Genomic DNA, 26,978 nt, shown 5'->3' with positions numbered 1-26,978 from the left:
GTACGCAGATGACACAACACTTCTTTGTACTTCTGATAATCCAACTATTCTTGAATCTGAGCTTCAATCAAACTTACTTAAAATAGCTAGCTGGTTTCAAACTAACAATCTTACTTTAAATGTAAAGAAAACTAAATTCATGGTGTTTGGTACACGTCATATTCTTGATAAATTTAATGATATCACTTTGTATTACAACAATGATTATATTGAGCGTGTTAATCAATTCAAATACATTGGTGTTGTTTTTTGATTCTTTTATGTCTTGGTCAGAACATGTAAGTAAATTGTCAGCAGATATCTCCAAAAGATGTGGTGTTATAAAACGTGTTAAATATTATATTCCTAATAATATCTTAATTATGCTTGCAAATGCTATTGTTATGCCCAACTTTGACTACTGTAGTCCAGTCTGGTCTAATTGTTCAAATGAGCTCTCAAGTACACTTCAAGTTCTTCACAACAGATTAGCACGTATAATCCTGTCTGCTGACCCAAGATGTCCAATTAATGAGATGATGAATTCTTTGAAATGGGTTAAACTAAATGACAGATGGAATAATCACATGTTAACTCTAATCTTTAAATGTCTTAAAGGTACTGCTCCATCTTATCTTTCATCTCAGTTTACCTTCATGCACTCTGTTCATTCAAAAGGTACCAGAAGTCAAACTTTTAATTTATTACATGAACCATCTTGGAATAATAATGCTGGTAAGCGCACTTTCCAAATGAGAGCAGTTAAACTTTGGAATAATCTTCCTGTTAGTATTTGTAATAACTTTGATAACATGAGTATTTTCCAACTTAAGAATGCTGCATTTGTAAAACCTGCCTTGAAATAATATTTTTGTAAAATGTTGTTATCACTGTACATGGTGATGTCATGTAAATTAGTTTTAATTTATATTATCATTGTACAAATCTGCATCTCACATTTTGCTGTATTGTATTAATTATGTTATGTTTTACTATGTTGTTTTAACTATGTTATGTACTTGCAGGGCCTCCTTGGAAATCAGTGCTTTGTCATTGAAGGGGCTACCCTGCCTAAAGAAAGTTTAAATAAATAAATAAATAAATAAATTTATCTAATGGCGCATTTGGGCTTCCCTGACTTAACTGGCATTATTATTATCATCAGGGTAATCAAATTATTATCAGAGTAATCACCACTATGCCGTAAAGATTTATCTAATGGTGCATTTGGGCTCCCTTGACTTAACTGGAATTAAAGGCAAAAACAAAAAGTGCCCTCCTGTAGAAATCACACCAGCAAATATGGGCATGGACCCATAATTCTTGTTGGGAATTTCAGAGAAGGGAGCTCTATATTTGCATGTGAAATTTACCCAAAGGAGGCCATATGCGCCATTAGGTGAATGGTATAAATCAAGACTACTATAGGGTCAGTCCATATCAAAACAGATTGAGTGTACACCCACCCTCTTGGATTTTGCTCTCCTTTGGCTCAGGGGTACCTTTCATGGATCCCTAGGTGAGGTCACAAGAAAAAAATTCAAATTCCATTTCGTTTGCGAATGGCGGGCAATCAAAGTTTGGCGACCTCGACCAAAATTGGGAATTTAAGGGGTCCAAATGACAAAGTGCTCTCTTTGAGGGCACTTTCTTCTTAATTGAATCAGCTGTGATCCTCTTTTTGAATCTGGTCACTCACCGGCTGTGTCTGAAATACCTAATGCCAAAAAGATAGATTTGAATTTCGTTGGGATTTCAGAGGGGGTCAAAATCAGCACTTCGTACTGTTCAATCAAATTATCTTGATTTTGAAGGACCCATGATAATGTCACAGTGCACTTATAGGTCCTAATTATGTTCAGAATGGATTAACCATATGCCAATGTCTATGAGCAATTCAAAAAAAGAGAAGTTTCTAGACCCCTACAGAATTTTAGGCCACCCCTAAAGTGGTTCAGCCACAAATGGCGCTTAAATCAGCAAATATTGACCCCTAATAACTTTAGGTGTACACCAGATATGAATTTCTAGTCTTTTGCACCTGAAAGAATGTAGTTTAATGTTACTAGGAACATAAGATTTGTTTTGTATTTTTTGTGTTTTAGTATTAAGTTGACGCTTTCAAAAATAGTCATTTTTGCCTAACATACCATGCATACAGGATACAGTACACAATGCCAATTTTAGTATGATATTTTTTTTGTATTTTTGATCACTTTATAGCCATTTGTATTATTTATCCTGATATTTCAAGTTGCTCTTGAGTCAAGTAATAAGAAAAAACTACTTTCTAATCCTCTGTATGGATTTTTAAGGGGTCAAAATGCACTTCCTGGCAACGATGCACATGCAAAGTACAGGTTATGGGGGTCAAATTTTCAGAATGCTCCCAATTATGTCAAGTAATATATCAAATTACTCGTATGGTCATGAGGATTCCAAAAATGTATAGTTTGTTATGTGTCAGACCTTTCAGGAGGGCGCTATGACGAAAAATGTTCATAGGTCAACGTTTTGAATTCTGAACAACGTCTGATTTTGGTAATTTTGGTGTCTAATTATATATGTTTTCTTGCATGAGAAATACAACTAAGCAAATTAATAAACTATACAAGGAACCGATGACCCTCTTTTGCAACATGGCTGCCAAAAGCATCCATATTGTAATAAGGAGGTCATTGGTTCCTTGTACAGTTTTTTAGGTTGCGTAGTTGTATTTCTCATGCAAGAAAACATAATTAGACACCAAAATCACCCAAATCGGACGTTGTTAACTATGTAATAACAGGATAAATAAGACAATTTGCTGTAAAGTGATCAAAAATAGAAAAAATGGTATGTTGAAATTGACATTTTGTACCCATAACCTGTACATTATTAGTCAACAATTGGGATTTTTGGGACCATCAACTTAGTATCAAAACACAAAAAATACAAAACAAATCTTATGTTCCTAGTAACATTAGACTACATTCTTTCAGATGCAAAAGACTAGAAATTCATATCTGGTGTACACCTAAAGTTATTAGGTGTCAAAATTTGCCGATTTTAAGCGCCATTTGTGGCTGAACCACTTTAGGGGGCCTAAAATTCTGTAGGGGGTCTAGAAATTTCTCTTTTTGAATTGCTCATAGACATTGGCACATGGTTAATCCACTCTGTACATAATTAGGACCTATAAGTGCACTGTGACATTATCATGTGTTCTTCAAAATCAAAGATAATTTGATTGAACAGTACGAAGTGCTGATTTTGACCCCTCTGAAATCCTAACGAAATTCAAATCAATCTTTTTTGGCATTAGGCATTTCAGACACAGCCAGTGAGTGACCACATTCAAAAAGAGGGTCACAACTGATTTAATTAAGTAGAAAATGCCTCTCAAAGAGAGCGCTTTGTCATTTGGACACCTTAAATTCCCAATTTTGGTCAAGGTCGCCAAACTTAGATGGCCCGCCATTCGAAACGAAATTGAATTTGAATTTTTTCTTGTGACCTCACCTAGGGGTCCATGAAAGGTACCCGTGAGCCAAAGGAGAGCAAAATCCAAGAGGGTGGGTGTACACTCAGTCTGTTTTGACATGGACTGAGCCTATACCTCTAATAACCTTCCAGTCTTCATTGCCCAGACAAATATCTCAAATTTATCCTGTGCTCCTGCACATACTATCTCTCCACTGTGGTCTATGGCTAAACATGAGAACTGAGCTGGCTGAGGCGAGGTGAATGTCCGGAAGTTGCGATACCTGTAAATGTAATAAATAATAAATAATAAAACAACAACAACAACAACAACAACAACAACAACAACAACAACAACAACAACAACAACAACAACAACAACACAACACAACAACAACAACAACAACAACAACAACAACAACAACAACAACAACAACAACAACAATGCTTGGGTCCCGTTGTCATGGCCCATTGTCTGTAAGTGTGTACCGTTGTAACAATGTTGCGTTTTGCATTCCGATTAATTCATGTAGCGTCATTGCTTTGTCAGATTCAACAGGACTAAGTTGTGTTTTACAAATTTTCTTTTCCGAAGTATTTTAATAGTTTTAATTATATTATTTATCAGCAAGTTTCGAGTTTACGTTATATTTAATTTAATCACTGACTGCAATCGTCTACAATCCATCTACGGGTTTTCTGGTTTTCATCGTTTTCTGGTTTTCATCGTAAAAATGGGGAGAAAGAAGAGTACGAATCGAATGTCAACAAGGAGAGGCTGTGGTCGTCGAGGAATGCATAATTCTAACCTCCACACCATTGATCAGAATAATACTGGAAGTAACTCACCCAGTACGAGCAAATGTAATTCATCAGCGCTCAATAGATCGGGTGTGGTTGGTGCTGGTGTCCGGGAAACACGTTCCCAAACACAGGCGATGAGGAATTTCACGGACGATGAAAATGATCAACATCCAATTATACCTAAACCGGCACCTCAACACATTGTTGTCAGAGGTCGGGTCGTGGTCGCGGAGCTACAACACAACGTGTAGCACAACAACTGTTGAACGTCTGACAAAGGCGCAAATCACTGGTTCCGTTTTCATTATTTTGTCTGGGGTTAATTATGCCTTTTATCTAGAAAATTAAATCTAATCCAACTTCCAAGGTGCAAAAAAAAGCCCAGATACGTTTCAAATGTAGAATGAATTGAACATGTTTGAACAAGGAATTCATTCTCTTTGTTATAAATTTTGTATTATCACATAATTGTCAAGTCTCGGGTAGCAGGTTCATTAATATCTTATGTTGAATAAAATTTGTACCACTGTGTAATATTCAATTCTTGGGTGGCGGTTCTTGTGTGGTCTGACCTTTGCATCTCTGTAAACTTGTCAAGTTCAAGGTAGTAGTTCCTGGAGCAATTTGATCACCCAATGATGAACCTTCTTAAAAGCCACTGAGCACTGACTCATAATGAGATCTAAAACAATTTTTACAGTTCTCATACAATGTCAAAAGCTCATAAAATGACTTTGTTTCACTGTCACAACAGAGTGATAAATATGGTTAAGTAAGAAATGGTCTTTTCATTATTGTACTTCCTGTACCTGATAGAACGTGTAGGTTGACAATGAGGACACCTGCATAATGGACGTCTAGTAAATATTTTGTGTGTGTAGAATCATGTAAGTTTGAAACCACATTGCAAGTGTGGTTAAATGATGTTGTGTGCAGTAAACATCAATAAATCTAGAGAATGATGTTTTCTTTTCAATCTGCTAGGTAAGTTATTAATTTTTAAAAGTATGTGTGTATATATGAATACCTGAGAGGAAGAAGGGTCCATCTCCATAATATTCCCAATATGTGTGGAAGAAAGGCCGAGTGCAAGTAGCGATCAAGTTTTTGTATTGTATTATTCTGTCAAAAGTGGGTGACATTACTGATTTTTTTTAATACTTGGATTTGATTTGACAATATGCCATGATCACAATGATATGCATGATGATTTATTAACATGCCTAATAAAAAAAAATTTTAAAGCGCCAGTGATTTATAGTGTGCTACGCACAGGCACAACACCTAGACGTTGATCCACAAGCCTCAGCACACTTTACACTTTAATAGACCCTATGCATTCCACATTTGTGTAAATATGACAAATATGGCCCATCCGGTGATGAGTTGTTTTGTTATCAAACTTACTTAAGGGGGTACTACACCCCTGCCCAATTTTGTGGCTAATTTTGCATTTTTTTCACAAATTATAGCACATGGGTGACAAGTAAGATATGTATATTATAGGGGCAAGGACTACAACTACTGCACTAGAAATTTTATGTCAGCACAGACAACAGTTGTGGAGTTACAGTCAAAAATGAGGGAAAACCAATATTTGATCAATAAATCAATAACTACTTGCCTTGAGTTGCTGAATTTCCAGTGCAGTAGTTGTCGCCTTTGCCCCTATAATATGCATATCTTACCTGTCACCAATGCGCTATAATTTTTTAGTTTTTTGCAAAAATAGGCACAAAATTTGCCAGGGGTGTAGTACCCCTTAACCCAATGGAATTTGGGGAACTGCACAGATAATCGGTGGATGTTACAATCTAAGTGCGGATAGGTTTGCACCGGGTTCGGCTGCAACAGGCCTAGTTGATGCGATCCGATTCTGATGCATTCACCATGTGGCAGCAAAATTACAGCGCTTTGAAACCTCTCAATAAATGCACTATAAAAATCCAAAATTTATTATTATTATTATATTGCCTGTGTCATTGAATGCCCCACCTGTAATGTATGTAATAGATCTCCGAAGTCACAGGGCAAGCCTAACTTTACATTGTTCACCTACAATTTGGTAGTGATGTAAATTGGGAAAGCGCTGGTCGCAGTATCAAATCCTGCACGTAATGTTAATTGCGCAAAGGATGTATGCACCCATATAAGAGCAGTTTGTCGGCAGGCTTGCAGCGCAATCACGAAAAGCATTCATGTAACTACAAACTTTGAGGTGAATCAAAGAATAGCATTAAGGATATCCTACTTGCTGCTGTAGTTCCATCCTATTTCTAAATGTTGAATGATATACTTTTGATATGCTTTTTAAGACACAAAACAAAACTATGCAATAAAGTTAACCTTACCTGTGTAGGTCAAATGCTCTAACAGTTCCATCCAATGATGCTGATACAACTACTTTGCCTGTATGGTTGAATGCTATACCTGTAATCCCTGCTGTATGCTCTGTGAAAGTCACAAAACATGTACTACTGCTTGTGTTCCATACTTTCACCTGAAAACAAGGAAATGGATTGAGATAACAAAACTGTTATGAAGGAAAGTAAAAGTGACAATATGGCAGATTAACCATGCACTATGTTATTTTATGTCCAGACTCTTTTAGTCAAATCTCTTTGATATATAATACACATACCTTTCCATCCTCTGCTCCTGACACGATAAGCTGGCCATCCTTGGAGAAATCCAGACATGTCATGTTATTATAATGACCCTGTTGTTTCAATACATAGGATTCACTCTGCCATTCCCAGACCAGTAGCTGCCCTAGCCCCACACAGCCAAATCCTATCCAGTCACCAGATGGGTTGAATGCTACTGATGCGATTCTTTGGTCTGATATGCTGAAATAATTCAACAAAACAGAGTGCCATTTTTACAACAAAATCTCTAACAAATCGGACCATTCATGAATGTACATTGAATCATACACACAGACACAGAGGTCATTTGTTGTTCAATTTGGCAGTATCATATTGAATGATTAGTTCTTAGTTCCCTCAACTGTGTGTATGTGTGTGTGTGGGGGGGTCAAGACAAAACTCTCATAATGCTAGGACAGAACTATAGTGGACATTCCTTTATGAATGATGTCATCTCGTGGAAGCCACCAGAAGACAAGGGCTACACACAGACTCGACCGCCATCTTGATACAGGCATGGAGCAAAAATTGGGGGTATTCGGTTTCCCTCGAGGCATTCGTTGTCATGCAAGCGCGACATGGATGAAGGGCACATTTGAGAGACGCACTTGATGCGACCTGCACACGAGTACCAAGACGCTTCAGATGAGACGCAGAATTGTTTTCGTTCGTCTCGCGATTGTACGTGGCGGTATAGGGAGTCCTGGTTCTCCTTCTCTAATTCCGTGGGTCTACAACATCAAGACCTTAAGATACTGTTGCTATGTTGGTTGTTCCAATAAGGTATGTCTGGTTGACACGATTAAACTTATTTCATCAGTATCAAATTGAATACCTGAGTGGAAGAAGGGCCCAACTCCAATTTTTTACAAAAATGAGTTAGACCCAGCATTTTATTGCCAGCAGACTGATCTTCCTTGTGTGTGAAAGATGAGCCAAAATCCACTCTCTAAATAGTCTTCCATATACACTTAATCATGGTTTTTATGGAAGAAAGGCCCAACTCCATGGAGTTGGGCCCTTCTTCCACAAAATATAGGGTTAAAGAGGAATTTTGTTCATCCATGAAATCTGCTTTTCACTACAATAAATTTTCTTGCTAACATATTACATGAGTTCTACTTGTGCAATTAATGGTGATTACCTAATTTCTGTAGCTATTTATAACACAGAACTGGCACTTGCAGTATATTAGTGGAAGAAGGGCCCAACTCCAGCTCGTATTAAGACCTGTACCGTTGCCATGGAAACATCATATATAATTTCGAATGTATGTACTATTGTATGTTCATGTATTAAAGGTCTCCTGAAGATGAAAACATTCTGTCTATAAAACTTTTCCAAATATTAAGTTTTTTCTTAATATCTCAAAAACAGTTTTGATGGAGTTGGGCCCTTCTTCCACTCAGGTATTCAATTGTCCAGATGAATGAGAGTGGTATCACAGTGTTTGATCCGATTTTCACACCATCCATAAGGTGCGTGGTGATATGTGAACCTAGCAAGTATCATCAACATATTGTACAAATTTATTCTTCTTGATATGCGTCTTAGTCTTCACCTACTTTAACCTACTTTTCAATAAAGTTTCCCAATTTTGACCTTCATACTGTTTTTAAGCTGCTAAAACATTCACTTTTAGATACTTGTTTGATTTTTGTAGAATTCCATCTGCATGTATTTTTTTTGACAAAGAAGACAAAAGGAAATAAAGGAAGACACCCTCCACAAAAGCATTACAATAAGATTGGTCTTACAATAATACATACACCAGGCACAAAAAGAAACTCGTCAGTTATATTCTTCCTTGCTGTTCAATAACTTGATAATTTTGGATTATTCTGAAATATACATTTTGTTAATTGGACTTTGCTTTCTCATTTGACACCCTGTTCGTGAAAAACGAACAAGAATTGACCAAGATATGCGCCTCAAAGCCTCAAACCCCAAAATCAAAAGTTGCATTTTCAACGATTTTCAATGGGAACGCATCGTTGTATTGCACACAAGCACCACGGGCCAATCAATAGAGCACACAGTGTAACAGGCACAATTGAATCGTTAAAATTGCAACTTTTTATTTTGGGGTTTGAGAGTTTGGAGGTGCATATCTTGGTCAATTCTTGCTCAATCTTCACGAACAGGGTGTCAAATGAGAAAGAAAAGGCCAATTAACAAAATGTATATTTCAGAATAATCTAAAATTATCAAGTTATTTAACAGCAAGGATGAATATGACTGACGAGTTTCTTTTTGTGCCTGGTGTATTTGTACAACCACCTGTATCAGTAATATAGTTGCTGAAACTCCAAATAATGTTTTTGTGCAGGGTGTCTGCCTTTTGTCTCTTTTGTCAACAAAACACTCATTTAAAGGCATATAAGCAGTTTTTACCTGAGGGAATGTATAAGATTGAAATCTGGCAATTCATGTAGATGGAAATCTCCTGAAGCAAACCCTGTCACTAGAATATGATTCTTCTTGTTGTAGTCTGCACAGGTCAAGTGGTTGAAATCACCTGGCTTGTTGAAGAAATGCCTGTAATGAAAAACAACATGCTTACATGAATGAAAGAAAAGTTTGACCAATTTCTCACAACTTACTTGTTTAGCTGTAGTGGCCTGCGGCCGACATCCATCGACCTTTGGTGCTAACTGATGTTACTGGGAAGTTGGAGGGGTCACATGACCTAGCCCGTTAGGGCTAGAATCACGTGACGCGATGAGCCGGTTGTAGGATCTTGGGAGGTGGTGGCTCCCTCTGTCTTTGTTAAGGTCGCTGTTGGTTCGCCTTATGTTGATGGCCTCTGTTTACCAGGCTTCCCGTTAGTGTGCGTCATTGCGTCCAGACGCATATTTTACAAATTTGGACGCAAATTCACATGGCTAATCAAGTATTTTGCGTCCATGTCACATGCATTTGGACGCAGACAAAACTTCAAAAGTTTATCATTAATTGATGATAAAAATAAGAAATTTTTATTCTTTTATATATTTCTAAGATAATAAAAGCCCCAAAATTTTGACCCACCTGCTGAGAATTGAAGTAAATTCTGCAATATTTGTAAATGCAACGTCAGGAAATCGTTTGCATTCTTTCCGAACGATCGCTGTACAGCTGTTTGATCACATGGCCTGGGGAAGTCCCGATTGATTTGTTTACAAGCAGCTAACGTCGGTGTTTATTTAATTATTTATCACAACCTGACAATATTCAATTTTTAATATTTTAAGTTTATTTTCTCATAAATAATCTAGGTTTCCTTTATTAGTATTATTGTTACGATGAATAAAAGCAATTTTAAAGACAAAATCCAAATGATAACCCTTTTTCAGTATTATTTGTGGCAGCGCGTGTTTTAGTTTTTGTAGCATCAACAGCACGTTAATTTAAAAATAGAAACGCGGAAGTGAAAGTACTGAACGAAAATTGCTCAAGATTGACAGACTTGGCTCATATTTTTTGCACCTGTTTTTGACCACGTTTTGGACCAAAACTGACACAGAAATGAGAAAAATTATCATAGCGAATGGAGATGGAATATCACGGCGAAAATGCACTTTTATTTTTTTTTAACAATCAACATTTGATGAGGTGTAGACCGGGGTGCGTGTGTATCGTCATAATCGTGAATTTCAGATGGACGCACAAAAATCTGTCTGGACGCAAGTTTTTGCAACCTCGTCAGCAAACTTGCGTCATTACGGACACACATTTTTAAAACCTTAACGGGAACCCTGCTGTTTACATCATTGGCCTACAATTCTCATGAAATCTTTTCAATCCATGGCTATTTTGAACACTAGGGATACTGCTGAACTATGGTGCCAGCTTATGCCAGATATACTAGGCTTCAAGATCTACAGGTCTCTGTGGTCCCTTTGCACTTGCCGATGAATGTGATGTTCATCATGTGAAAAAAACCAGGTCATGCAATACTACATGGCTTACCCAACAAATGAAGTGCCAATGTTTTATGACATGATTCAATCAGCTGATCAGGAAATCACTTCCCTGTTTACATACTACACATGATACATCATTCAAAAAGTGTACAGTTTGTCCACACAGAAATACAAACCAAATCTGTGGCATTGGGGGTCGATGCTTTGCGTCTCACGCACTGCGTGTTAAAAAACCTGACGCGTAAAGAGCATGGTGCGCTCGGTAAGTACAAATCGCGCAGCAGTTGGCGCGCCAAAGAAGCATTTACACACGCATTACACTGAAATAATTATTCTCATACCTCCCATTTCCAAAGTCTATTTACTTTGTACTTCTATGTGGACAAACTGTAGATGAGAGTACATCCATACTTTAAGGATGTAATACCACTGCCATTCCATCATTCTTAAATGCAGGTAGCGGATACAGGTTAAATGCAGGTAGCGAAAGGTGAACAGGTGTTTTTCAGTTTCTGGCAATATCGGTTCTATAGTCTGTCTTGTCTCAAGTTGAGAGTAATGCTATTTTGGATTTCGTAGTGGCAGATTCAAATCATGAACGCTAACCTAATCCTGCAGGGCATAATATAAACATGCGTAGAGGGGCGATATTGTCTGTATGCTGGCGATTCGAGTGTGCCACTACAAAATCCAACATGGCGTTACTCTCAACTTGAGATGTGACACAGTAGGCCTATAGCTAAATAGCAACCCTGGTCCTATCAGGTTCTTCCCAATGCAAAGGTATAGGAGCAAAATTGAAATAGTGTGCAAGAGGCTGAAATCCGTCTCTTACACTTAGAAGATTCTAGCTTGTTTCTGTTATTTCTGGCCTGGGTTTTTGTTATTTAAACCCTTACCCTAAACCCTAACACGATAGAACCCTGATCCCTTGAACGAGTTTTGTGTCTCTTATATAGTACCTGTAAATAGCTGTCTAATAAAAGACTATCTACTGGACTAATTCAATCTTTTCACCAGCATATTCTTGAAAGCATAAATCAATACATACATGCTCATGGACTTACTTTGCTTTTCTCTTGTATAATATCTTATTTGGTTTCTCCTCGCCATTCTTGGTGGTTTTAGTTTTCTTCTTCTTTGGTTCATCGTCTCTGTGTGGATCTGGTCTCTCACCCCATGCCTGCACTTGGTTTTCTGTCCCTTCTACAACCTGCAGATCATTGAGTTCGGTATCGCAATCCCATGCTATTAGCTCTGCTCTGCGACTTATTGTATACAACTAAGGATGGAGTAGAGACAAAACAATCTCGACATGTCATAATGATGTAATCAATACAATGAATCAAATTCATTTTTGAGTATAACAAAAAGTAGTAAATCAAGAATTCTATTCAAATTTGAACCAAAATCATGAAAAGAATCAGGTAAAATTTGACTAGAAAAATCTAGAGAGATCTCATTTTGACTGGAATCTATATAGTCAAATCAACTAGAATATGTTCAACTGTTTTTTGGCATTCGGTATTAGCACAGACTTTGGAATATTATTTTACATACATCTGCAGAACCTTTGATACATTGCTATCTTCAGCAGACAGCATTGTTCAGTTAACTGCTATCTTCAGTCGACAGCATTGTTCAGTTCATTGCTATCTTCAGTAGTCAGCAATGTCCAGGTCTTTGCTATCTTCAGTAGACAGCATTGCCTGGTTCATTGCTATCTGCAGTAGACAGCATTATTTGACTTTGATGTATTCTGTAAAAAGGCTATGAATGCTATTTTTCAATGACAAAAAATTAAAAGTGATTTTAAGAGCATGACTAACTAATTTTCTCATGATTAAATCAGATAAAAGAAGAAAAAACACAGCTGCAAAGCGGTAAAAGAAAAACATTTACTCAATTCCTGACAGATTATTAAAGATTATTCTTCTCAAAATAACAACTTGTTTTGTTTTTTCGAATTATTGAAATAGAAGATTCTTGAGATAAGATAGTAGTACAATAAACTTTCCTGTTATAAGTCACTACTGAATACTTACATCTAATGAGTCTTCTTCAAAGAAAGCTGCTACAACACAATCTTTATGACCTCCCAATGTGTACACTATTAGCTGCTCTAAGTTAGTGGCTGCAAACACTCTGGTGTTCATATCCTTAGATCCTACTGCAAACACCCTGCATGGACAAGGGGAAAGAAATATGTACAGTCAAAAATAGGAGAGCACAGTGGCATAACGGTTTGGGCGTTCAACTCTTGAGCGCGAGGTTGTGGGTTTGAACCCTGCCAGGGTCAATACATGCTCTTGGGTAAGACACTTTATCTTGCTTGTCTCACTCTATCCAGGTGAAAATGGGGAGCTGTTAGGGGATAGAGCCATTATTGTTAATGTTGGCTGTTTTAACAACATAGCAAATGCGTTTTGACTTTTGACTCTGTTGGACCTACACGTACACGCACTGCGTGTCACGCAGGTTGGCATTGCATCAAGCAACGCAAATTAAGCGCATAATCAAAATAATTTGCTTTCATATTTTCCCGCCAATTTGCTTCAGCTGTCTTCAGCCATGTGACGTTTTGAAATGGGAAAGTGTGAAATAGTTAAATGAAGAAAAATGGGGGGAAATATTAAAAAAGTTGCATTTCATCATTTTCAAGTGAAAGAATACATCTTGGTGTTTATATATGTATCAAGAAATAAAATTTGGCACGGACGATTGTGGTCTCCCCTTATTGTATGGCAATTTTGTACTGTTTTTTATTAATAAATCTTACCTTGAATCAGAGGCCCAGTCAATGCATGTATTCTCATCATAAGCACCATGATATGTCTTTTGTAACAGAAGAGGGTTGAAATCTCTGGTGCTTCCTGGGGCGTGGTACAATAATGTCAAGTTGTCCTTGGTCAGCGCTATTTTTCTGAAATATGATTGGAGACATGTTGAAAGAAAGAGGCCTAATGTTTGTTCATGGCAAAGAACAACAAGGATGATAAAATACATGTAGAGGCCAATGTCATCACTCTTTGAAAAGCCACTACCATCAGATTTACTAGAGTTGACCTTAATTTAAAAATTAAGGGTTTCAGCGGTGAACCTGTCTGAAACCCTCAATTTGTATCGTGAATACCCGTCATAAAAGCCTATTGTGCAAAATTAATTTACATGTCTGAATCTCCCCATAACACTAAGAAATTGTATCTTCCAACCATTTTCATTGCTCATACTCCCTCTTGATGAATAACATAAAACGCAATAGTAATAAAATTTATGTAGCATGCAAAATTCTATGATACATGATTTCATGCCATAATGACAAAATGGTCCAAAAGTGTGTGACACTTCCTTCTCTTCATTGATACCAAGGATTTAAAATAAGCAAAAGCATAATCTTGCATGAGCTTATCAACTTACTCACAAAAATAACAACCCATCAAATTAATTAAATAATAAAAAGGGTCACACAATCAAAATCGGTTTTGATTGTAGAATACACGTCGCTATACAATCAAAACCTCACATATGACTGTTTAATCACCAGAATAAGATGAGGCTGTTTTTCGTGGCAGGAAATAAAATAGATAACCAGAGGCACCGAAGATAATTGCCTTGGGTGCCCCATGCCTTTACCTTGGTGCCCCTCAAAATGTGTAACTTTGGTTGTATTCTTTTTAGCATATGGTAGCTTTGGTGCCCTAGCAGGCCTTAGCAGAATTGCCTGGCCGTTCTCGCAAATACCAAAATGAACTTTTTCCCTGTCATAGAGTAGTGAAAAATCACACACAAGGTTTTGAAAGAACAGCATCGAAAGTCAAAATCAGTTTTGGTGACTCCTGAATACTACACTGCTTCAATCTGTTTAAATTATTCTTGTCAGGGTGGCCATCAAAATGTGGGGCGGCCAGAGTTCACAAATGTGAATAAGTGGGGCGGCCATGGCCTCACCGCTTACTACTGCCCTGATGTTACTTACTTTCCATCTGGACTATACTTGATTGCAGTCACTGGTCGATGGAAGTGAACATGATGAAGGATTGTCTTACTAATAAGACTACACAGCATACCAGCACCATCTGCAATGAAAACAATATATCACAACTATAGGTTGAAAACAATGTCTGGTGAGCTACATGTATAGCGCACTATGCCAAACCTGCAAGACTCCCTATAGACCACTTGACATGTGACGTTATTGCCTGGGAGTATGTGTGCGAATTATGGCAATTTCCATTGTTCTTTGCCCTGCAGTGTGCGTACGCATAGGGCATGTGCATTTTAAATCGCTCACAACATTTCATATAGTACAAGAAAGCCATTGAACAGTATAGCGGATCGTTTAAGCATATTGATAGACCAATCCTTCACCTTTGTTGATAAACAAGTGGTCTACAGGGTGTATCAAAATGATTGGTACCCATCAATTTTGATGTTTATTGAAAAGCCTGCCTCTTCCAAATACAACATTGAATACTCTTGAAATGTTCAGAATGTATAGTTATGACTTGTTTTACACTACAAATTATTTTGATGTGTCAGACTCATCCATTTTCAATGAAAACTGATGAGTACCAATCATGCTATCAGTGATCTCAACAAAAGCAGAACATATTTGAAATTTATGGTAAGACTGGAAAAGTTAAGCATATAAAAATAAGTATAGAATCATGGTACCTACTATATCCATGATAGAATTCATTAGTTTTTTTCACCAAAAAATGAATAAAAAACAAAACAAAACAGCAGTGCTATTAATGAGCTCCATTCAATTGTGTTCTACAGTATAATTATATATGGACTAGAATGTAAAATTGTATTTTAGCAAGTGGCAATCTATTGTGGCAATATAAAACTGGACTTCAACTCCAATCTTCCGCATTATATTTGTACAAAAATGGAAAGTCATGCATTTGGGCTTTACGGGTACTTAATTTGGAGTATGAGACATTCCCCTATCTATTCACTGGTTCTTTCAATGAGCGGCATGACTTTAAAGAGCACACTTTGATTCTTGTGCTCTTTGAAACCTTTGAGGACATTCAACATTATACTCTTTATTGTTTTATTGGTTGATTGCTAAGTTTAAATATAATACTCACAAACTCTGAGATAAAAACAAATTGAAACACTTACTCTCGTCCACTAGTATAGCTGTTGTGCCATCTGGAGATAAGGCCACACATGCCACATTGAACTTAGCCTCTATGGGAAGAGTCTCTGCTTTATTGCTACAAAAGAACAAACAGAAACAACATATGAGCTGGGCAACAATCTGCTCAAAAGTTAAGCAGAGCTTTAAGGTGGTACTACACCCCTGGCCAATTTTGTGCCTATTTTTGTATTTTTCTCAAAAATTAAAGTGCATTGGTAACAAGTAAGATATGTGTATTATAGGGGCAAGGACTACAACTACTGCACTGAATTTTTTTTTTATTTCAGCACAGACAACAGTTGTGGAGTTACAGTCAAAAATGAGGGAAAACCAATATTTGATCAATAAATCAATAACTACTTGTCTTGGGTCACTGAAATGTCAGTGTAGTAACTGGATTCCTTGCCCCTATAATATACATAACTTTTGTTACCAATGTTTAATTAGTTTTTGAGAAAAATGCAAAAATAATCACAAATTTATCAAGGGGTGTAGTACCACCTTAAAGGGACAGCTGTCAGGAAGACAATGCAAATGCACTAGAGTACAAGAAAACCACTTCCTTGCCCGCATCAGCCGCACACAGAACATCATAATGAACACAAATCAAGGCTGTTTCAGTGCTATGGTGCCTTTTATACACTGACTAAATGTTATTCTCATGTGGTTCTGATCAAGATGAGTATGTTGAAGTACACAGGATACTGCATATTTGATCACTTTACCAACTTAAAGGCAGGTTGACCCAGTTTAAAAGCAAATCAGCCAGTCTAGCATCTCACATGTATATGGCTAGTAAGCTGGTAGTGTAACAGGGTCACGACAAGAATGTTTTTGCTGTGGTCACAAAAGGTCAAAGGTCATGTAGGAGCTCAATTTTAAACTACGCCTGATTGAGCTTAAACTTGGTGAAAGTAATTCTCCATATCATGGGATCATGAACAAAATCTATTAGTGGAGGTCACCTGTGGTCAAAGATCATATTGGGTCAAACTTTACAGTATGCCCGATTGGGCTTATAAATAATCCTCATTATGATGGGAACATGTCAAAAAGTCAAAAGGGTCATCAGGGGTCAAATTGTATTATATCATGCTGCTGATGCTCTCAGAGTTGCTCACAGCTATAGAACACAAAAACATCACTTAGTCAGAGACCATCAAAACCCCAAATAAGGCAAAAAAAACCCGTTTGTCTCAGATACATCAAAAGTTAATTGCTATGCATTTAGTCTTATGCGATATATATTTCTTTTAATTTAAGTCAAGGCACAATGTTTAAATGTAAAGCCCAGTTTTGGAGTATTACTGCTCCTTCTTTAGAATTCTAACTCTTACAGTCATGGCGAAATGTGTACAAAACAACAACAACCAAACTGCAAAAAAAGACATAGCAATGCGCACACTGGTGTCTGAGACAGACTTTCTCTTTTTTTTGGTCTAAGAACAACTTACTTTTTCAGATCAAACTTGGTAATGTGGTTGCCAACAGGACTTATGATGTTATCACCATCTTGTGTGAAAGACAGATTGCCACGGCGATATACTGCTCCCAATAAATTGGAAAACTATAAATGAAAAAAATGTTATAGAAGAAATGCAAAATCATATATGTTAGTGCTGTCATTGAAATGGGTTTCTTTTCGACATGTCAGAAAAATTTATTAACATGTCAACATAAAAATCCAAATCCAGCAACTTTTTCTGATGTGTAGGCCTACAACATAAACTTGCATGTCGCTGACAGCAGAAAAACTTCCTGTTATCTGTATGTCCTTGAAGTGCAATCCCCATTCTGTGATTGAAAGCAGTGTGGGACATGCTCTAGTGAAATACAATGGCACTACATGTAGGTACTGAACTCAGGTAGTTATTCAATTGTTCAATTAACATTTTTTTGTCATGCAGTAATATTTTTTCTAAAATAAATATGCTATGTGGTAATGTGGCACATACTGCAAATTCAAAATGTTTAATTTGGCACAAATCCTCAACGAAGCAGCACAAAGGACAGGGTTTTCTTTAAGCATTTTGCTAGAAGGGTATATTAAATTAAAATTCTACCAGGGTTCGAACCAACAACCTATGGATCCATAGTCCAGAGACTATACCAAAAATGGCACCCTTGAGCAAATTGAGGTCAAAGGTCACACAAGGGCATAAACTTTTTAAAATGCTTAAATCAAAATATAAACTAGAGATAATTTGCGCTCACAGAGCGCAGACAATCGCAAGGCATGTAACCCTTTAATGACATTTTGACCTGACCTTTGACCTTAATATTTCCCGAGGTTTAGTAGTCACCGAAATTGAGCCCCATACCCCTTACAGAAAATGAAATTACGGTATAAGATTTGACCCCAGATAACCTTTGACCTGACCCCTGCAAAGTGTTCCAACATATTCCCCCTGTAATTTTCTTGCCTTCGACATGGATTTAAAAAGCCCAATGACATAAAGCCCAATGTGTCAAATAATTAATGTTCAAAAATAATGAATAATGAAAGAGTTGCCTCATCCTTCAGGCAAAAAAAAAGTGACGGGAAACAGGAGATCAACTTTCATTAGCCTTTTAATAGAAGTAGGCAATGTTCGATAGCCAAACATTAACAGTTCCAAGGCCCACAGAAGTGCTAAACCTGCAAAAACAACAATGGGAATACAAAAGTGCACTAGAACAGGTGATGAAAATCACTGTGCATATAAACAGTCACGATAAACCAAACAACCAATGTAGGCAAAGTTCGATGGCCAAAAATTCCAGTGCCAATTCCAGAGCCCACAGAAGTGTCTAGAAAACAGTACAAAAGTACACTGGAAGTGATGAAAATCACTTTTGCACATAGCAGACAAACAAAACCAAACAGACATAAAAGAACCAACGTTTCGAGCAGATTAACTGCTCTTCTTCAGGGACAGACAACAAAATATAAAAGCAAACAACGAAAACTACATGCTGTAGTTTAAAAACAAATTCAAGTCAAAACTGAAGGCAAGTTCAAATAGAACTCAGCAGCAAACAAGACAGCAAAACTCAGAGCAAAATAAGCTGTTCGGTACCGGTACTTCAGTCAATTTTCAAACGTATAAACCAAAACAAAGTCACCGATCGAGTCGCCTTGATGGTGTATTTCTGATCATTTTGCAACATGGCTGAAAAATATTTCCAAGACGCGAGGTCGCCATTAGGCACGGCCCATTAACCTGGATACACATTTGAATTGCTAGATAGTGGACTTTCTTATCATACTTTACCCCAGGCATACTGTGCACTGCAGGGGTAGTGTTTGAGCAAAATGCACACATGCCCACAAGGTACATACTTCCTACCTACTACACAAAAATTCTGACCTGACTAAAAATCTGAGCGGGGAAGTGATCTGAGGGAGTCCAGTATATGATACTTCAACCATGGGTCCTAATAGAGCATGAATAGAGAAGACTTGATCAAGGCTACTCAATCGATCGTCCAACCCCAGTTCACCTGAGTGACCATGTGGTATGCCGAATGGATGGAATCGGTGTTGGAACAAGGATTATTACTTGTAAACAAATCGTTTCACCTGCATGTCTCAAGAAGGTAAAATTCATGATCTTTTGATAAGTAAACTGAGCTCAAAAAGAAACTTATAATTTTTTACAACTTGTGAATCACAAGGTCATATCTTAAAATAGTGTCAATCAAAATGAACCAAAATTACACACAGGATTACTTCAATACTCTACTCAAAACACATGTCAGTAACCAAGCAGTTGTCCAACTGACACAACAGCAAAATGCACTGTCATGGGACAGCTTCCTGGACTTCCTCCACTTTCACAGCCCAACATTTGGCACCCAGCACAAAAAATCTGTGAGAATGCACACAAGATCCTCAGGCTCAGCCAAACATGGCAGAGTAGTTAGGCAAAAGTTATATGTATAGGGCAAGGAATCCAATTACTATACTGGAATTTCAGTGACCCAAGTCAAGCGGTTTGTTATTTATGATAAGAAATAAGGTACCGCTAAGATGTACCTCATTTCCTATCATATATACTGAACCGCTTGTCTTGAGTCACTGAAATTTCAGTGTAGTAATTGGATTCCTTGCCCCAATAATATACATAACTTTTGTTACCAGTGTGTTATTATTTTTTGAGAAAAATGCAAAAATAGTCACAAATTTACCACAGGGGTGTAGTACCCCTTAATTCATATTATTATTTATTGTTTTTTTCAGCAAACATGAGGTAAACAGACAAACAAAAACAAAGGTCAAAATCGCTCAAATTCTGTGAAAATGGAATATTTAAAATATACCCAAATTCCTACATTTTTGTATTCTCTGTGTTAGGCCTAAAAAAATAATGTTTGGTTTCCGAGCGCGCCTACCGTGATGTTGCAGATTCGGAGCTAACAACACATACTTTGTTAATAAGTCTTTGGCTTCCAGGCTCATTCCTCGGAGCTGGTGATGCGTATGGGGGGTGTAACTTGGTAGGGTGGTGCTAAGGAGCTGCTGTCAGATTTGATGCGATTTTTTGCGCAATTATATGCAAATTAGGTAGATAAGCGGTTTGTGTTCATATAAGTTGCTACTGGGGATAACAATAATTACATAGTACCACAACTAGTTATCAAAATACAATACCCCTTGCCCCCCAGACTGTACATGTAGGACCCCATGGATTCGATCCATGTAGCCCCAAACTGATTTAACTCGACCAGGCCCTGATCTGATGAAAAAACTACAATGTGAAGAAAATTCAACAAAGCATTTTGAAGTGTTGATAGCTGTTGTTAATTTGTAGTTATGATGAAAACAATAAAAAAAAGATTCCATGAATTATTTTGAGAATTGTCCATTTTGACTAATTTTGCATTTTTTTGCTACACAAAATGCTACACAAAACTTTGAAAATGCTACACAAAAATACTCTTGCATCACAATTTTGCTATGCAAAAAATTTGCACTATTTCCAACACTGAGCCCGGATGTCTTATCTTCACAATGTTGATTTTCTCAACAAGCACTGACAGAGTCTTAGATACGAACAACGAACATCATGACGAACGTCCCCGGCGAACGTCTAAACTCTAAATCCACTCCAGAGACAACATACCAAAATTACCATGATACATGACTTCTACGGTAATTCTTGGTAGACCAATATTCACTGGTATCTCGCCAAGTGGTGCAACATCACATTCGGTGCAGAAACTAACATCAAAAATCCTTACGCCCGCCACCAACAAAGAAGTGAAGGTTAAATAAATTTCAAGTGCGAGTAAAAAGACTGGTGCTGACTTAGATGAAGGGTGAGACACCTGCCGTGAGAAGTCGAGCCCATGTACAGCTCTTCTTGCCTTCTGGTGGCAGTGGTCTGGTCTTGAATGAGTGCTGAATTGAAAATCTTGACGTTGGGTTTGTTGATGGTAACTAGCGGAAGTTTGTTCCATGCTGTGATGGTTCTTGGGTAAAAGCTGTACTTATATGAATCCTATCTTGGTGTGATGATGGTGTACTGTGCTTCATGCTGATTCCTTGTCCTAACTGTTGATGACCTGGTTGTTGTGTAATGGCTGGGAATTTCTGCCTTAGCTTCCTGATGGTGGATCTTGTACATCATGGAGAGCCTTGAGACTTGTCTTCTCTGCTGAAGTGTCGGCAGCTCCAAGTCAGTCATCAGAGCAGTGACACTGGCTTTCCTGCTGAAATTGCTGGTGATAAACCTAGCTGCTTTTCTTTGCACAGCTTCCAAGGAAATTATTTCTTTCTGGTGATGTGGGTCCCAGCAAGAAGAAGCATATTCCAAGGTTGGTCTTATTAATGAGATGTACGCCTGTTTCTTTACTTCCTTTGGACAGCTGTATAGGTTTCTCTGAAGAAAGTTGAGGGTTTTGTGTGCTTTGCCCGTGATAGCTTTGACATGGTGTTTCCATTCCAAGCCAGAGGAGAGTTCTACTCCAAGGTAGGGACTGTGGTCAAGTTGGACTAGGTCTGATCCCATCATGTTATAAATATGCTGGATAACTTTCCTTTTCCTTGTAACACGAAGAAGGGTGCACTTCTTTGGGTTGAAGCTCATTTGCCACCGTTCTGACCAGTTGACCAAGGTGTTGAGATCAGCCTGGAGTATATCAGCATCAGACTGGGATTTGATCTTTTTATAGACCAAGCAATCATCAGCAAAGAGCTTTATGGTGCTAGATGTATCTTCTTCAATGTCGTTTATATAAAGGATGAACATCAGGGGACCTAATACTGTCCCTGGGGAACTCCTGAGATGACACTTGTTTCCTCTGAGCATTCTCCATCAACTACCACTGATTGTGTTCTTCCTGTGAGCCAATTCTTGATCCAGTTGTGAGTATCTCCTCGGATTCCATACCAGTCCAGTTTATATAGCAGGCGTTGGTGGGGCAAGGAATCAAACGCCTTTGAGAAGTCAAGAATAATGCAGTCAATCTGTTCCCGTTGATCCAATCCCCTGGCTAGGTCTTCGATTGTTGTGAGTAGCTGGGTTTCACAACTGTGATTCTTCCTAAACCCATGCTGAGATGAAGAGAGTATGTTTTTATCATCTAGATGTTGCCTGATGTCACTGGCTAGGATATGCTCAAGCATTTTGCACGTCACACTGGTGAGTGAAACAGGTCTATAGTTCCCAGGATCACTACGCCGCCCTTCTTGTAGATAGCAGATATATTTGCAGTCTTCCAATCAGGCGGGACCTCGCCAGTTCCTAAAGATTGGCTGAAGATGTCACTCAGTATCGGCGCAAGTATGGATGCAAAATTCTTGAGCATCCAGGTAGATACCTTGTCAGGTCCAATTGCCTTCCTTGGGTTTAAGGCAGCCAGCAGTTTCTCAACTCCATTGGCACTAATTTTAATGCCAGTCATGGATTCAGTACTACTTGGTCCTTTGTCTGGTATAAACGACAGGTTTTCAGTAGTGAAGACAGATTTGTATTGTTGCGAAAGTACTTCAGCTTTCTGTTTAGCTTGACTGAACAGCTTGTTACCGCAAACCAGTGAGGGAATGCCTATCTTGTCCATCTTGAGTGACTTGACATATCCCCACAGCTTTTTGGCTGGATTATCTGTCTGGTTTTCTGTTTTGTCGACAAACATGTTCTTAACATAGTCATTGTGAGCTACCTTGAGAGTTGAGTTCACTTCTTTCTTCAGTTGGTTATATTCATCCAAATCGGTTTTAAGCCCATACTTCTTCCAGGCATCGTATCGCCGACGCCTCTTCTTCATCAGCCTTTTGATGTCGTCATTCATCCACGGCAAATTCCATCGCCCAGAGTTTTAGTGGGGATGTGATTGGTCATGACGCACTCAAGAGTTGCCTTGAAATGATCCCAGTTCTCTGATGTGCTTCTGCTTTTGTTAGAAGCAAAGAACTCTTGGGAGAAATCATTCAGCTCTTTCTCAATACCTTCCATGTTTGCCTTCCTATAGATGTGTACTGTCCTCGGTTTCTTTTTGTTAGTCTGGATATTTGTATCACATTCAGCTGTGACCGCTTCATGGTCTGACATACCAGGTATGACCATAACTTCTTTCACACAGTCTGGAACAGTTGTCAATGTTAAGTCCAAGATGTTATCCAGTCGCGTTGGTTCCATGACTTTTTGCTCCAGGTTAAACTTATTGACCAAGTCCAGCATGGCTTCATTTACGGCCAGCCCGTATTGTGACGTAAAGTTCCTTGTACTAGAATCGAACTGAGGATAGATTTCTTGATCCTGCTGATCAGAAGGTTCAGAAGGACATGTCATGTCATGACATAGACATGGATGGATGCTGTGTTAACAATACATGGACATGGTCACACATGGTAAGAGAAGGGCAGCAAGGTTTGTGAAGGGTGATTTTCATCGAACATTGAGTGTTACAGAGATGTTACAGCAGCTCAGTTGGGAAACAATTGAAGAGGGAAGAATCAAGACCAGAACAAGAACCCTTCAGAAGATCATCATGAATTTAGCTATAGATGGGTCAAAATACTTCAAGCCAAAACCAAACAGGAGCAGAAGGGGGCATGAAAACCAGCTTGTTTTACATGAGACTCCTTCCTTACACTCACTGTAGGTATCCCAGGCAAACCTTAGTTAACACATTTGCTAATCAGCGAAATTCGCCGAGACCGGGGCCCAAACACAATGCATATACATAGAAATTTGATTTTTTTTTTCGAGAACAGGTCGGTGAAGGAAACCTACATAAATATGTTTTCTATACTTCACTTGACCCAAATATATGTTATTAGATAATCAAGTCGCACATGGAATTTTAGAGGGATTTTGATAGCAGTTCCATTAAAAAAAGCTGCTATCGCCATGAGACTAAGATCTAGAAACACCCCTAAATGCCGTTTTGGGGAATTTTGCTAGCAAAATCTTTTTGATGAAAGTCAATCTTTGACAAGATGTAACTTTGTTACGGAAAGTGCTATGACAAAAATGTTTTCAGTTTTGGCTTTCTTTACTCAAGGGCTTTAATTTGATATGTAAAATGATGCAGTTTGATGGCAAATTTGAATTTACCTAGCATACCTACTCACTGACGCTAGCTGACATCATGTCGATGAAGCAGTCCTTTTTTGCTATATCTGGTTCCATACAGCAATACGCAGTATTGCTGTCTGGTAAGCAGGTACGAATTGAGACGTTGTGAATTGAGACGCCGGAGCCGGTCAAACACAGAGGACTAGCCTACATCCCGTATCCTACTATCACTCAAACAAGCAAATCTCTTCACGAATTCACTCACCTTGCGATCCTACATCATCAGTGCTCGGATTGGGTAGACGTTAAATCTAGTGTCCCACAGGGCACAGTTACTGGTCCACTGGACTTCCTCATTTTTATTAATGATTTGCCCCAGAACTTAACATCTTCTGTGAAATTATTCGCAGATGACTGCGTTGTTTACAGAAAAATTAGCGGATCTGAGGATGCCGATATGTTACAAAAAAAGATCTGAACACGCTCTCTGCCTGGCAGTCTAAATGGCAAATGAAATTTAATGCCAAAAAATGCTTTGTCCTCAAAATTACACATGCAAGAAAGCAATTAGAGTACAAATACACCTTAAACAATACATCATTAGCAGAAGTTAGCGAGTACCCATACCTGGGGGTAACATTAAACTCAAAGCTAACTTGGAACTCACACATTAATAATACAGCAGCAAAGGCAAATAGAACTCTGGGATTTATTAAGAGGAACCTGTATTCATGTTCTAGACAAATAAAAACCTAGCATACAAATCTCTCATCCGTCCAGGGATGGAGCATTGTGGATCCGTGTGGGACCCACATACACAGGAACTCATACAAAAGCTCGAAGGTGTGCAGAACCGGGCAGCAAGATTTGTAATGGCAGATTACGAACGGTACAGCAGCGTGACATCAATGAAAGAAGAGCTTGAGTGGGAGCCTCTTGAAGATCGGAGGAAGACAACAAGAATTTCAGTCTTCCAGCAAGCTCTGATGGGTCACCTCGCCATTCCAATGCATAATATCCTGCGCCCCGTCCAACGCGCCTCACGACATAGTAGATTCACACAACTACCAGCATCAAAAAACTGTTTAAAATACTCATTTATGAACCGCACAATTAAGGACTGGAATAACCTACCATACCAAATCACAGACATAGAAGACAAGGACAAGTTTAAATCATCAGTCAAACAGCACATCAAAGATAAAGAAAGCAAGAAATAAGCAACCAAAGCATCTGCAGATTAGCACCACCCTGCTCGGTGACCCCTTCCCAGGGCGTTGGGCAGTAACTAATCCAGATCCAGATCCAGATCCAGATCCAGATCCAGTTGAAACAAACATCTAAGTTTCCAAAAACAACTTTGTCATTCCTCAAAACTATGTACAAGTAACTTCATTAATAAACAATTGAAATCATACTATTACCCGTTATTGAAAATTTTGTTCGATTTATGTGAACCAAAAGAACGCACAAGTCGAGTTCAGTTTACCAAAATGGTAGCTCCTGCCTCCTGGTCACCTCAGATATGACGTCAGTATCAAGCTGCTTATTAAACGGTGGATCGGATTGGTTGAAATCAACGCCACGGTTTTGACCTTACAGGGGTCAGAGATATGCATATTCATGTATGAAAACAGCGATGCGGATATAGTATCATCACCGAGAACTGAGAATTGCGACATTTTCGATGTTTGTACCGGGAATTTCAGACACGGAGACTCATGGAGATTTCAAAAATTCGTCCCAAAGGTAACCAAAGGGTTGGGGATCGCATTTTTTAACTATCACTAAATGTTTCGGAATTGAGGTCGGCTAAAAAGTAGACAGTTTCGGGGACTGTAATTGGTGTAGATGTCACATTTTGAACAGTGAGCGATAAGTGACCAATTTCATGCTCAGCACAAGTGACTATCTTTACACAGGGTACTTTTTTGCAGAGCAGAGCCTAGGCAATTGAAATTTGGAACAGGTTCCCTGTGGTGCCTGTGCCCGACGACGACGACGACAGTAAAAGTTTGACCAGCCAGAAGCCCCAACTTAATTTTTGACTAGACAAGACCCAGCCAGCACTCAAGTCAACCTCCTGTGATACAGTCCCGTGTGGATGTGCTATGCCGATGGAGGAAGTTTCAACGAGGTAAGCTTATCGACATGCCACATGATGAGAATCGTGTTCTCATTAAAACTTGAATTTCATGATTGGGCAGCAAGCTGTTCATAAATTTGAGTTACTTACCTTGTAGGAAAACTTCATCTTATACGTATTACGAATCTAAGTTATCCGTAATGGTTAAGAACACCAGGAATTCATTAATCTGAGAGTGAAAGATCCACACATTTACAACAGCAACACATAAAACAACATCAACAGCAGCCGATTTTTTTAACATGTGTTTACTTGAGGTCAAAGTTTAATCAGGGTGCTATTATGTAACCACTGTCATTACTATTAAAATTCACATGTAGCATAATATTATTTGAGGTATAAAAATTTGAAATATCAATCAAATATATTTACAATATA

General features: G+C 38.2%; 1 protein-coding gene across 1 annotated transcript in view; it reads right to left on the bottom strand.

Moving 5' to 3' along the window:
* Window positions 1-26,824, bottom strand: part of LOC140160745 (periodic tryptophan protein 2 homolog) — a 257,332-nt gene extending 230,508 nt beyond the window's left edge. The window contains 11 exon segments of the mRNA XM_072184045.1: window positions 3,578-3,725; window positions 6,597-6,745; window positions 6,887-7,094; window positions 9,288-9,431; window positions 11,866-12,080; window positions 12,844-12,979; window positions 13,578-13,721; window positions 14,775-14,874; window positions 15,932-16,026; window positions 17,405-17,517; window positions 26,691-26,824. Of these exon segments, the coding sequence (XP_072040146.1) occupies window positions 3,578-3,725; window positions 6,597-6,745; window positions 6,887-7,094; window positions 9,288-9,431; window positions 11,866-12,080; window positions 12,844-12,979; window positions 13,578-13,721; window positions 14,775-14,874; window positions 15,932-16,026; window positions 17,405-17,517; window positions 26,691-26,708 (1,470 nt within the window). The 5' untranslated portion in view covers window positions 26,709-26,824.
* Window positions 26,825-26,978: the final 154 nt, after the last annotated feature.

This window comes from Amphiura filiformis, chromosome 9 (assembly GCF_039555335.1).
Source record: "Amphiura filiformis chromosome 9, Afil_fr2py, whole genome shotgun sequence".
Lineage (NCBI taxonomy): Eukaryota > Metazoa > Echinodermata > Ophiuroidea > Amphilepidida > Amphiuridae > Amphiura > Amphiura filiformis.
Note: the sequence above shows the minus strand (reverse complement) of the source record. Positions and strands in the feature narration are given on the sequence as shown.